The 14,030-nt window shown below is 38.0% G+C and overlaps 1 protein-coding gene across 1 annotated transcript in view; it reads right to left on the reverse strand.

The window, feature by feature from the left end:
- The window catches only part of ARHGEF4 (Rho guanine nucleotide exchange factor 4), a gene marked incomplete at its 5' end in the record, with an annotated part of 148,824 nt that overhangs the window by 100,798 nt on the left and 33,996 nt on the right, over positions 1-14,030 (reverse strand). Inside the window, one exon of the mRNA XM_081242521.1 lies at positions 5,929-6,055. Within this exon, the coding sequence (XP_081098647.1) occupies positions 5,929-6,055 (127 nt within the window). The remainder of the gene's footprint in view (positions 1-5,928; positions 6,056-14,030) is intronic.

The following is a 14,030-nucleotide window of genomic DNA, read 5'->3' on the forward strand; positions in this document are numbered from 1 at the left end:
TTCAAAAGGACACATGTACCACAATGTTCATTTAAGCACTATTTGCAATAGCCAGGAAATGGAAACAACCTAAATGTTCAACGACTGTTAAATGGATAAAGAAGATGTGGTACCTGTATACAATGGAATATTACTCAGCCCTAAAAAGGAACGAAATTGGGTCATTTGTAGAGATGTGGATGGACCTACAGTCTGTCATACAGAGTGAAGTAAGTCAGGAAGAGAAAAGCAAATATCATATACTAATGCATATATGTGGAATCCAGAAAAATGGTACAGATGAACCTACTTCCAGTGCAGGAATAGAGACGCAGATGTAGAGATCGGACATGTGGACACAGTGGGGGAAGGGGAGGGTGGGATGAACTAGAAGATTAGATTTGACATAAATACACTACCATGTGTAAAATAGATAGCTAGTGGGAACCTGCTATAAATCACAGGAAGCTCAGCTTGGTGCTCTGTGATGACATAGATGGGTGGGATGGGGGGGTGGGAGAGAGGTTTAAGAGGGAGGGGATATATGTATACATATAGCTGATTCACTTCATCATATAGCAGAAATGAACACAGCATTGTAAAGCAGTTATACTCCAATTAAAAAAATTAAAAAATACAAAAAACAAAAGACACTAGAGACAAAGAAGGGCATTTTATAACAATAAAAGGGTTAATCCATCAGGAAGATTTAAGTATAAATATATATCCACCTACCTAATAACAGAGCACTAAAGTACATAAAGCAAGAACTGACAGAAATGAAGGGAGAAATAGATAATTCAACAATAACAGTTGGAGGTTTATGCCCAACTTTCAATAATGGATAGAGCAACTATACAGAAGATCAAGGAAGTAGAATATTTGACCTACACCATAAACCATTTAGGCATAATAGTCATATATAGAACAGAGTATACTTTCCAACAATAACAGAGTATACTTTCTTCTCAAGTGTATATGGAACATTCTCCAGGCTAGACTGTGTGTTAGTCCATAAAACAAACGTCCACAAATTTAAAAGTATGGAAATAATACAAAATGTATTCTTTGACCACAATGGAATGAAATTAGAAATCAATAATAAGGGAAATTTGAGAAACTCACAAATATGTGGAAATTAAATAACAAACTCCTAAATAACTAATGGATCCAAGAGGAAATCAAAAGAAAAATCGGAAAATACCTTGATATAAATGTAAATGAAGACAAAATATGCCAAAAGTTATGAAGACAGGTAAAGCAGTGCTCAGAGGGAAACTTATAGCTGCAAATACCTGTATTAAGAAAGAAGAAAAGTCTCAAATCAACAACTGGATCTGCACCTAATGACACAGGGAAAAAAAGAGCAAAACTAAACCTAAAACAAGCACAAGGAAGGAAACAATACAGGTTAGAGTAGGAGTTAGTAGAGGCACAATGGAGAACAGAAATATTGAGAAACAGAAATAGAGACTAGAGAAAAAACAGAAAATAAAAGAAACCAAATGCTGGTTCTTAGGGAAAAGCAACAGAATTGACAGACCTTTAGCTGATTTGACCAAGTGAAAGAAGAGGACTCATTACCAGAATCAGAAATAAAAGAAGGGGCATTACTTCTGACTTTCCAGAAATAAAAAGGATTATAAGAGAAGACTGAACAACTGTACACCAATGGTTAGATGACTTCGATAAAATGGACAAATTCCTAGAAAGATGCAAACTATCAAAACCTACTCAAGAGAAATAGACAATCTGAATAGCTCTATAACAAGTAGAGATTGAATCAGTAATAACAAGACTGCCTACAAAGAAAAGCCCACACCCAGTTGGCTTCACCCCTGAATTCTACCAAACATTGAAAAAAGAATTAATACCAATTCTTCACAAACTATTGAGAAAATAGAAGATGAGGGAGGATTTCCCAAATTATTTTATGAGGCCAAAACCAGACAAAGACATTAAAAGAAAAGAAAATTACAGACCAATATCTCTTATGGATATGGATGCAAAAATCTTCAACAAAATACTAGCAAACCAAATTCAGCAAAATATAATGAGAATTACACGTCTTGACCAAGTGAGATTTATCTCAGAAATGCAAGGGTTGTTTAACATCTGAAAATCAATTAATGTAATACACCACATCCACAGAATAAAGAACAAAAGTTGCATGATTATCTCAATAGACAGGACAAGGATTTGACAAAAATCCAACACTCTCTTGTGACAAAAAAAACTTGCCAAACTAGGAATATAGGAACTTTATTTACCCAATAAAGGGCATCTGTGAAAAACCTGCAGCTAACATCATACTTAATGGTGAAGATGGGATGCTTTCCCCCTAAAATCAGGGAAAAAAAGCAATGAAGTCCATTCTTGCCATTTTTATTCAAATGTACAGTACTGGAGGCTCTAATCAGGGCACTTAGGCAAGAAAAAAAAGACATCCAGATGGGAAAGGAAGAAGTAAAACTGTCTCTGCTTATAGATAACATGATCTGGTGTGTAGAAAATCCTAAGGAATCCATTAAAAAACTAGAACTAATAAATGAGTTCAGCAAGGTTGCAGGATACGAGATCAATATACAAAAGTCAATTGTATTTCTATGCACTTTTTAAAAAATTGTTTGTTTATTTATTTATTTATTTATTTATGGCTGTGTTGGGTCTTTGCTTCTCTGCGTGGGCTTTCTCTAGTTGTGGCAAGTGGGGGCCACTCTTTATCGTGGTGTGCAGGCCTCTCACTATCGCGGCCTCTCTTATTGCGGAGCACAGGCTCCAGATGCGCAGGCTCAGTAATTGTGGCTCACGGGGCTAATTGCTCCGCGGCATGTGGGCTCTTCCCAGACCAGGGCTCGAACCCGTGTCCCCTGCATTGGCAGGCAGATTCTCAACCACTGCACCACCAGGGAAGCCCCTCTATGCACTTTTAATGACCAGTCTGAAAATGGAATTCAGGAGACAATTTCATTCACAATACATCAAAAATTATATAAAGTACTTAGGAATGAATTTTTCAAGGGAAGTAAAAACTTGTATTCTGAAAATGACAAAATGTTGCTGAAAGAAACAAAAGAAGATCTAAATAAATGGGAAAAAAGTCCTATGTTCATAGATCAGAAAACTCAACACTGTTAAGATGACAGTGCTCTCCAAACTCATGTACAGATTCAATAAAATCCTTATCAGAATCTCAACTGGTATCTTTGTGGAAATTGACAACCCGATTCTAAAAGTCATATGGAATTGCAAGGGACTCAGAATAGCTAAGACATTCCTGAAAAAGAAGGGGAAAGTAGGAAGACTCCACTTTCTGATTTCAAACCTACTACAAAGTAATGGTAAACAAGACAGTGTGGAACTAGTACAAGAATAGACATATATCAGTGGAATACAGTTGACAGTCCAGGAATAAATCCATACATCTGTGATCAGCTTACTTTCGACAGGGGGGTCAAGACCATTCAAAGGGAAAAACAGTCTTTTCAACAAATGTTCTGGAGCTGCAGAGGGCTTTACGTGATGCTGTGTGCAGCCATCATGCTAGGGGCTCACAGAGTCATATCTGGCCCTGCTGGCTCCACTCACAGAGGAGTGGGTGTGGTAGAGTTTATCCTGGACACCGACTTGTGGAGCAGAGGGTGGCATGCTCCCACATCAGGCTAATTCTTGACTACTCCACCAGACGTAGAGAAGAAGTGCTGGAAAGAGGCAAACCTCTCGCTGGGACTGCTTAAAGCTCCTGCACCAAGGTGACTGAACCCATGATACGCATTATAGGCAAGCTTAACTTTTCCTGCTTCAGCTATGCTTGAAGGATTTTAAGAGGAACCTGTAATAATCTCTGAAAGGATGTTGTCTCAAGTGCTACCTGACAACAAGCCATTGCTGGCGAAGAATTGATGTCTGTAAAGATAAGCAAATAGAGAAATTTCACCTATAAAAAAATTACCAGTTAAAAGCATATGAATTTGGAAATGAATTTATAAAACATGAACAGGAGAAAATTTTACAAAACTCCCAACTTTCTGTTTTTAATGAACTTCTAGAGGACATTGGAAATAAGGTATGGAAATTAAAAACATGATCAATGAATCACAAATATTAATGAAGGCAATGAACAGCAGATGAGGTAAAACCAGAAAAGCAAAGCAGAAGATAAAACTGAGATATTCTCCCAGAACAGAGAGGAAAAGCAGAAAATAATGAGAGATTCTGGGGATAGATCCTGGGAATACAATCCGTAGAAAGAAACCCCAGAAGTTTGGAATAGAGCAGTTGGAGTGGAAGCAATAATTGAAGAAAAGAAAGCTTTTCTAAGCTAAATACAGAGACCCAAGCTAGCCCCTCATATTAGTCTGATGAATACAGGAATTATTCTCTTTTTTTAAAATAAAGAGAAGTATGAGATAGAGAAATGGAGGGAAGTGCCCAATTTCTCATCCCCACATGAAGAGCAGCTGAAGCCAGAGCCCTGACCTTTGACTTCCAGAGCAGTGTCCTCAGCATGCAGGCATGCTGAGGGACATGTGACATTGAGGTTTTAAAAATCTCTTATTCTACAATAAATATATCTGCTAATTCATTCAAATGAGGCTCTGAATTAATAGGAACATATGATTATCGAGCTTGAATTTGTAAGAAGTTTCTAACTTCAAGAGCCAAAATCAAGATGATTCCAGGAAAAATGCTACTCTCACCCATTACTGTCACTCTTCCATGAGCCTCTAACCTATTCCACGACTTAATGAAGAGTTTATGTTAGAACTCTCTTTTCCCATGAAAGGATTCTTTCAGCAGATGTCAAACACCATTTCATGACTTTGCTTATTGTGAATTTAAGATTACAGCTATATCTGGGGAAGATTAAAATCCACTGCATGATGCAGCATAAGCACAGACATGTGCTAATGGAAAAAAATCATGGCTACTGGCTAATCTGAGTAGCCAACTCCCCCAGGACCAGCACCCAGTATGCACTGAGTCAGATTCAGAGGTCAGGACTCATGTCTGTATCAGAGCTGACTCCTCAGCACAGCATATGCCACACTCTAATGATCAGGGCCCAGCCCCTATTCTCCCATATCATCTTTTGCTAACCTCACCTGCTTTCTACAGGTCTTTAGCTCCAATAGGATCAAACTACAGACATCCTTGAATGCCTACTCCCCAAGTCTGGAAAAGTACATGTTTGGCAGGTGCAGCTATTTTGTTTTTTCAACCCTGTCTAAGGCTTTTACTCTTCTTTATCCTTTTTAAACACCAGATTTGGCCTCTTCCTTCGGCCAGCTGGATGCCTTTAAACCATAAGGTTGCCATCTAACATAATCCGCACCTGCTCAAGACCTGAGACGCAACATCTGTCCTTGCACAAGGAGCCTTGAGCATTTTCACTGTGTCCAGCCCTTCCTGGGTTAAGTCCAGGAAGGGTGGTAGCTGTGCATGAGGATGCCCCATCCTGGCCCTCACTGGGTCCCAGTTTCCTTCTGGCACAAAAATCAGCCCATTTATGGACAAATATGTGATGTGATGCTGCTTACCATAGTTTTGGGAAAGGGACTCAGACAGGCTGCCATAAAACTCAAGGAAGAGGCTTGTCCCCCAGAAGGGAAAACACCCAGGTTTCATCACTAGATTAGACAACTCTCTCTCTGTAAGTTATACCCTATTACAAGTTTCAAGGGATGGTCAGTAGTTCTGCTCAAAATAAGTGAATGGAGCCACGTTTACGGATTCAGTAATGGAATCTTCCTCAAGCCAAGAATTCCCTTTATCAGAGTGCTAGGGACCTCTTCCTAATTGAAGGAGTTAAAGACAATGGTTTATTTCTCACATTCAAGCTACTTCTGCCAGACAAGTAAACACAGCTGTCAACAACATGATCTCACGTCTTGTCCTTTTTGCCAGGACACCGGAGTGTGAAGGAAAAGAGAGAGGCATGTAACTCACCAATGTCAGGTATGGGCTCTGGCCAGCCCATGTGGTTCAGTCCTGTCGGGGCACTCTGGGAGAATGGATGGCTTCTTCTAGGGAGATTCAAAGACTCTGGAGAGGTAATGGTCATCTTCCTCCAGCACTGGGAGAGGAAGAAAGAGGCAGAGAGTAAATGAAGGAAAGAGATAACATGTTGTCATTGCCACATTATAATTTTTCTAATTGTCCAGGACGTTGCCATGAGCAGAGCATGCAGCCAAAATGCACACATCTCTGGGAGGTGCCATTCGTTTCAAAATCCATGGAAAAAAAGAGAAGTTTCTCTTGTCAGTAGTCTTCAACCTGTATGGTCATATGTGGCAACCATGGCAGAATAGGTTGTCATTCAACAATGTGAAATGAGGACTGACAGTAGGTCTCCAAACCCCCAAATTACACCAGCTGGTCAGCCACACAGCCTGACATTTCTCCAAAAGGAAGGCTTTGTTTTATCTATATTCTTGCAGGGGTGCTTAATTAAAATGCAACCCATGAAGTCCCTGACACCTCATAATCATAAGACAGACTTTACCCTTCAGAGAGTAAGGACCAGTGTTGCATGAGGTCTTGGGAGGGCAAGGATATTGTCCCTTTCTTTATCATTCCATTATCCAGAAATAAACTTGGCCCCTCCGGATTTTGTCTACTTTATAAAGTTATGAAATTTACTTAAAATTTTTGGTATGTATTCAAATAAATGTTCCATTTTCTTTTGTATTCCACACAAATTAAGTAAACAGTGCTTAGAAAATTCTTTTAGTGATTAATGGAAATGTAAATATACACACAAGGATTAAGATGGGAGTATGATACCCCACTCCATCTCTTTCATTTGAATGCAACTAAAAACCTTGGGCAGATGTATAAATCAGTTACCTAAGGGCTCTGAAATAAATGGTAGCAGGTGGGTTGGAGAAGGAAGCCAGTATTTGAAGTTACACCAATCCTATGGTGAGTTACCTTTCTTGTGGTCCCTACAGTAATCTCTGGCCTGAACTCAATAGCAGCTTAAAACTGGGTGTGGACCAAAAGTACTCCAAAAAGCTTCTCTGGTCTGAAGAGAAGGGAAAGGGACCCCAAGGGTATGAGCAAATTAGGGAAATCCTCTATGTTGTCATTTAGCTCCACCCTAGACCCCCAGGAAATCCCATTATAATATGGCAGTGATGGCCAGGCAGGCGTCTAAAACTCTGAGGGAGGGGGAGAATCCCTATTTTTTTTCCTGTCTCTGTCCTCCTGCCTCTTGGCTCCAGAGGCAGACATAGTTGCAGGAAGTATACTCCAGAGTGGGAAAACGAAAGCCTAGCTTTCTAGCAAAAAGTCCAGGAAGAGGGGGACTCCTGGAAGCCAAGAAGTATCTGGAAGAATGCAGAAAGGAAAGAGATCAAGAAAATGACACCATAACGTTGTTTATGACCCCTGGACTTACCCCCAAACTGTGCTTGGGTGGATCTGACCCTAAACAGAATACTAAAGTCTTTGAGAACCAAATTATGGAGTAGACCATTTTACAGGTCTCAGACTGGCCACTGGGTGATCCACATTATCCAAGTAGCACTGAAAACACCTTGACAACATGAACTGACATAAGAAACAGCCCCTGAAGGCCAGTAAGCACTTGTACCCTAAACTGTCAGCTGCCTGAAAAACTTAACTATTATTCTCCATAGGAACTAAATAAGGCTCATAACATAATATTCAAAATGTCTAATATATAACCCAAAATTATTTGATATACAGAGAACTATGAAAATCTCCATAACTTATAAGGGAAAGACAACAGATCCCAGCACCAAGATGATACAGTGCTGGAATTATAAAAGATTTTAAAAAGCTCACATAACTGTGCTCTAAGAAGTAAGTGTGAACACTCTTGAAATGAATGGAAAATAACAGCAGGGAAATAGATACAAAATAGAATAGAATGGAAACATTAGAACTGCAAAATATAGCTACAATTGAAAATTTACATGGATGGCTCTTGAGGGCATTATGCTAAGTGAAATAAGTCAGACAAGAAAGAGAAAGACTGTATGATCTTACTTGTATGTGAAATCTTAAAAAAGAAAAGCCAAGCTAATAGAGACAGAGAACAGATTGGTACTTGCCAAAGGCAGGGAGTAGGGGGTAGGTAAAATGGGTGAAGGCAGCCAAAAGACACAAACTTCCAGTTATAAAATAAGTCATGGGGATGTAAGGTGCAGCAGGGCAACTATAGTTAATAACACTGCATTGCATAACAGAAATAAAGGGAGGAATTGACAATAAAACAATAATATTAGGGGACTTTAACACCCCACTTACATCAATGGACAGATTATCAAACAGAAAACCAATAAGGAAACAGTGACATTAAACGACACATTAGACCAGCTGGACTTAATAGGTACCTACAGGACATCCCATCCAAAAACAGAATACACATTCTTTTCACATGCACATGGAATGTTCTCTAGAATAGATCATATGCTCATCCACCAAACAAGTCTCAACACATTTAAGAGGATAGAAAATATACCAAGTATCTTTTCAGATCACAGTGGTATGAAACTAGAAATTTATTACAGGAAGAAAAATGGAAATAAACACAAACACATAGAGACTAAACAACATGCTACTAAAAACCCAATGAGGGTTTCCCTGGTGGCGCAGTGGTTGAGAGTCCGCCTGCCGATGCAGGGGACATGGGTTCGTGCCCCGGTTTGGGAAGATCCCACGTGCCGCGGAGCGGCTGGGCCTGTGAGCCATGGCCACTGAGCCTGCATGTCTGGAGCCTGTGCTCTGCAACGGGAGAGGCCATAACAGTGAGAGGCCCGCGTAGCGGAAAAAAAAAAACAACCCAATGAGTCAACCAAGAAATCAAAGAGGAGACCGGAAAATACCCTGAGACAGGGCCTTCCCTGGTAGTCCAATGGTTAAGACTTTGCCTTCCAATGAAGGGGGTGCTGGTTCTACCCCTGGCCAGGGAGCTAAGATCCCACATGACTTGCAGCCATAAAAACCAAAACATAAAGCATAAGCAATATTGTAAGAAACAATAAAGACTTTAGAACTGGTCCACATCAAAAAAAAAAAAAGAAAAAGAAAAAGAAAAAGAAAATACCCTGAGACAAATGAAAATAAAAACACAACTTTCCAAAATCTATGGGATGCAGCAAAAACAGTTCTAAGAGGGAAGTTTATAGTAATACAGGCCTACCTCAATATATAAGAAAAATCTCAAATAAACAACCTAACCCACCATCTAAAGCAATTAGAAAAATAAGAACAAACAAAACCCAAAGTCAGCAGAAGAACAGAAAATAATAAAGATCAGAGTAGAGGGCTTCCCTGGTGGCGCAGTGGTTGAGAGTCCGCCTGCCGATGCAGGGGACACGGGTTCGTGCCCCTATCCCGGAAGATCCCACATGCCGCGCAGCGGCTGGGCCCGCGAGCCATGGCCGTGGAGCCTGTGTGTCCGGAGCCTGTGCTCCGCAACGGGAGAGGCCACAGCAGTGAGAGGCCCGCGTACAGCAAAAAAAAAAAAAAAAAAAAAAAAAGATCAGAGTAGATATAAACAAAATAGAGACCCCCCCCAAAAATAAACCCATAACAGAAAAGACCGATGAAACCAAGAGCTGTATTTTTAAAAGATAAAGAAAATTGATAAGCCTTTAGCCAGGCTTATTAGGAAAAAACGAGAGAGGACCCAAATAAACAAAATTAGAAATGAAAGAGGACAATTTACAACTGGTATCACAGAAATACAAACAATCATAAGAGAATACTGTGAACAATTACATACCAACAAACTGGGCAACCTAGAAGAAATGGATAAATTCCTAGAAACATATAATCTTCTAAGACTGAATCAGGAAGAAACAGATAATCTAAACAGACTGGTTACTAGTATTGAAATGGAATTGGAAATCAAAAAACTCCCAACAAACAGAAGTCCAAAATCAGATGGCTTCACAGGGGAATTCTACCAAACATTTAAGGAAGACGGAATGCCTATCCTCAAACTATTCCAAAAAATTGAAGAGGAGAAAACACTCCCAAACTTGTTCTATGAGGCCAGCATTACCCTGATACCAAAACCAGACAAAGACACTACAAAAAAATGGAAATTGCAGGCCAGTTTCTCTGATGAATACAGATGCAAAAATCCTTAACAAAATATTAGCAGACCGAATTCAAAAATACATTAAAAAGGATCATAAATCATGATCAAGTGGGTTTTTATCCCAGGGAGGCAAGGATGGTCCAACATCTGCAAAATAAATCTATGTGATACACCACATTAACAAAATGAAGGATAAGGGGATTGATCAAGATGGCAGAGTAGGAGGACATGGAACTCATCTACCTCCCATGAACACATCAAAAATACATCTACATGTGGAACAATTACCACTGAAAACTAACTGGAAATTGGCAGAAAGACTCCTGTACAACCAAGGCTATACGAATAAACAAAATGAAGGATAAAAGTCACATGATCTCTCAATAGATGCAGAAAAAGCATTTGACAAAATTCAGTATCCATACACAATAAAAACTCTTATCAAAATTGGTATAGAGGGAAATTTCTCAAGATAATAAAGGCCATTTATAACAAACCCACCTAACATCATACTCAATGGGGAAAACTAGAAAGCTTTTCTTCCTAGATCATGAAGAAGACAAGGATGCCCACTCTCACCATTTCTATTCAACACAGTGTTGGAAGTCCTAGCCATAGCAGTCAGTCAAGAAAAAAAAGGCATCCAAATTGGACGGGAAGAAGTAAAACTATCATATTTGCAGATGACATGATACTGTATATAGAAAACCTTAAAGTCTTCACCAAAAAACTTTTAGAATAAATGAATTCAATAAAGTTGCAGGATATAAGATTAATATACAGAAATCTGTTGCTTTTCTATTCACTAATAATTAACTATGAAAAAGAGAAGCAAGAAAACAATCCCATTTACAATTGTATCAAAAAGAATAAAATGTGTAAGAATAAATTTAACCAAGGAGGAGAAAGACATATACTTTGAAAACTATAAGACATTGATAAAAGAAACTGGAGATGATACAAATAAATGGAAAGGCATCCTATATTCATGAATTAGAAGAAGTAATATTGTTAAAATATCTGTACTACACAAAGCAGTCTACAGATTTAATGCAATGCCTATCAAAATACCCATGACATTTTTCACAGAACAAGAACAAATAAATAATCCTAAAATTTGTATGGAACCACAGAAGATCCCAAATAGCCAAAGCAATCTTGAGAAAAAAGAACAAAGCTGGAGGTGTCATGCTCTCTGACTTCATACTACACTACAAAGCTACAGTAATCAAAGCAGCATGGTATTGGCACAAAAACAGATACATGGATCAATGGAACATCATAGCCCAGAAATAAACCCATGCAATATGGTCAATTAATCTATGACAAAGGAGTTAAGAATATACAATGGGGAAATAGTCTCTTCAATAAGTAGTGCTGGGAAAACTGGACAACTACGTGTAAAAGAATGAGATTAGAATATTTCTTCACACCATAAAAAACCCCTCAGAATGTATTAAAGACCTAAATGTAAGATCAGAAAGTATAAAACTCCTAGAAGAAAACATAGGCAGTATAATATTTGACATAGGCCTTAGCAATATTTTTTTGGATTTGTCTCCTTAGGCAAGGGAAACAAAAGCAAAAATAAACAAATGGGACCTAATCAAACTTAAAAGCTTTTGCACAGTGAAGAAAACCATCAATAAAATGAAAAGGCAACCTACTAAATGGGAAAAGATATTTGCAAATAATCTCTGATAAGCAGTTAATATCCAAAATATATAAACAGCTCATACAACTCTATACCAAAAAAACCTAAACAACCCAATTTAAAAAAGGGCAGAGGACCTGAATAGGCATTTTCCCAAAGACGACATACAGATGACCAGCAGGCACATGAAAATACAACATCAACTAATTGTCAGGGAATGTAATTCAAAACCACAATGACCTCCTACACTGTTCGTGGGAATGTAGATTGGTGCAGCCACTATGGAGAACAGTACAGAGGTTCCTTTAAAAACTAAAAATAGATCTACCATATGATCCAGCAGTCCCAATCCTGGGCATATATTCAGAGAAAACCATAATTCAAAAGGATACATGCACCCCAATGTTCAATACAGCACTATTTACAATATCCAGGACATGGAAGCAACCTAAATGTCCATCAAAGGAGGAATGGATAAAGAAGATGTGGTATATATCTACAATGGAATATTACTCAGCCATAAAAAAGAACGAAATAATGCCATTTGCAGCAACATGGATGGACCTAGGGATTGTCATACTGATTGAAGTAAGTCAGACAGAGAAAGGCAAATATCATATGATATCACTTATATGTGGAATCTAAAGAAATGGTGCAAATGAACCTATTTACAAAACAGAAGTTGAGTCACAGATGTAGAAAACAAACTTGTGGTTACCAGGGGGGAATAATGGGAGAGGGATAAATTGGGAGATTGGGATTGACACGTACACACTACTATATATAGAATAGATAACTAATAAGAACCTACTGAATAGCACAGGGAACTCTATTCAATACTCTGTAATGAACAGTATGGGAAAAGAATCTTAAAAAGTGGATATATGTGTATGTATAACTGACTCATATTGCTGTACAGCAGAAACAAACACAACATTGTAAATCAACTATACTCCAATAAAAAATTTAATTAAAAAACATACAATGAGATATCCCCTCAGACCTGTCAGAATGGCTGTCGTCAAAAAGACAACAAATAACAAATGTTGGTGAGGATGTGGAGAAAAGGCAACCCTAGTGCACTGTTGGTGGCAATGTAAATTGGTACAGCCATTATGGAAAACAATATAGATGTTCCTTAAAAAATTAAAAATAAAACTACCATATGATCCAGCAACTCCACTCCTGGGTATACATCCAAAGGAAACAAAAACAACAATTGAAAAAGATATATGCACCCCAGTGTTCATTGCAGTATTGTCCAAAATTGGTAAGGTATGGAAGCAACCTGAGTGTCCATCAACAGATGAATAGATAAAGAAGATGTGGCACATACATACATTGGAATATTACTCAGCCATAAAAAAGAATGAAATCTTGCCATTTGCAACAGTGATATGGATGGGCCTTGAGGGTATTATGCTTAGAGAAGTAAGTCAGACAGAGAAAGAAAGATACTGTATATTTTCAGTTATATGTGGAATCTAAAAAATGAAATGAATGAATATAACAAAAAACAGAAAGAAACTCAAAGATACAGAGAACAAACCAGTGGTTAACAGTGGGGAAAGGGTGGATGGAGAGGCAAGGTAGGAGAAAGGGGATTAAGAGGTACAAACTATATATAAAATAATAAGCAACAAAGATATATTGTACAGCACAGAGAAGTATAGCCATTATTTTATAACTAAATGCAGTGTAGTCTATAAAAATATTGAATCACTATGTTGTATACCTGAAACTAACATAATATTGGAAGTAAATCAACCATACTTCAAAAAAATGTATGTAAAGAAATCACAAGACAATTGTATTTTAATAATAGAGATGGTAAATGAACCTTGGTGGAACTAAGATCACTACAGTTCATTGGAAGTGGTAAAATGTTGATAACAGTAGACTGTGATAAGTTATGTATATATATAATACTTTTAGCAACCACTATGAGAACCAAACAGAACAGTATATTCAAAAATGCCACAAATAAATTATGATGGAATCCTAAAAATTGTTCATGTAACTGACAGAAAAGAGTATTGGGAAACAGAAGAAACAATCAGAAAACAAATAATAAAATGGCATATTTAAGCCCTAACATAATAATTATTTCAAATGTTAACTGTCAAAATATACCAATGAAAAGACAATCAGAGTGGATAAAATAAAAAGATCCAACAATGCTGCCATAAGAAATTCACTTCAAATCAATGACAGGTTGAAAGTAAAAAGATGAAAAAAGGTACATGTAAACATTAATCAAAAAAGAAGTGGTGAGCTTCCCTGGTGGCGCAGTGGTTGGGAGTCTGCCTGCCGATGCAG

This window comes from Mesoplodon bidens, assembly GCF_964165515.1.
Source record: "Mesoplodon bidens genome assembly, chromosome: 8".
NCBI lineage: Eukaryota > Metazoa > Chordata > Mammalia > Artiodactyla > Ziphiidae > Mesoplodon > Mesoplodon bidens.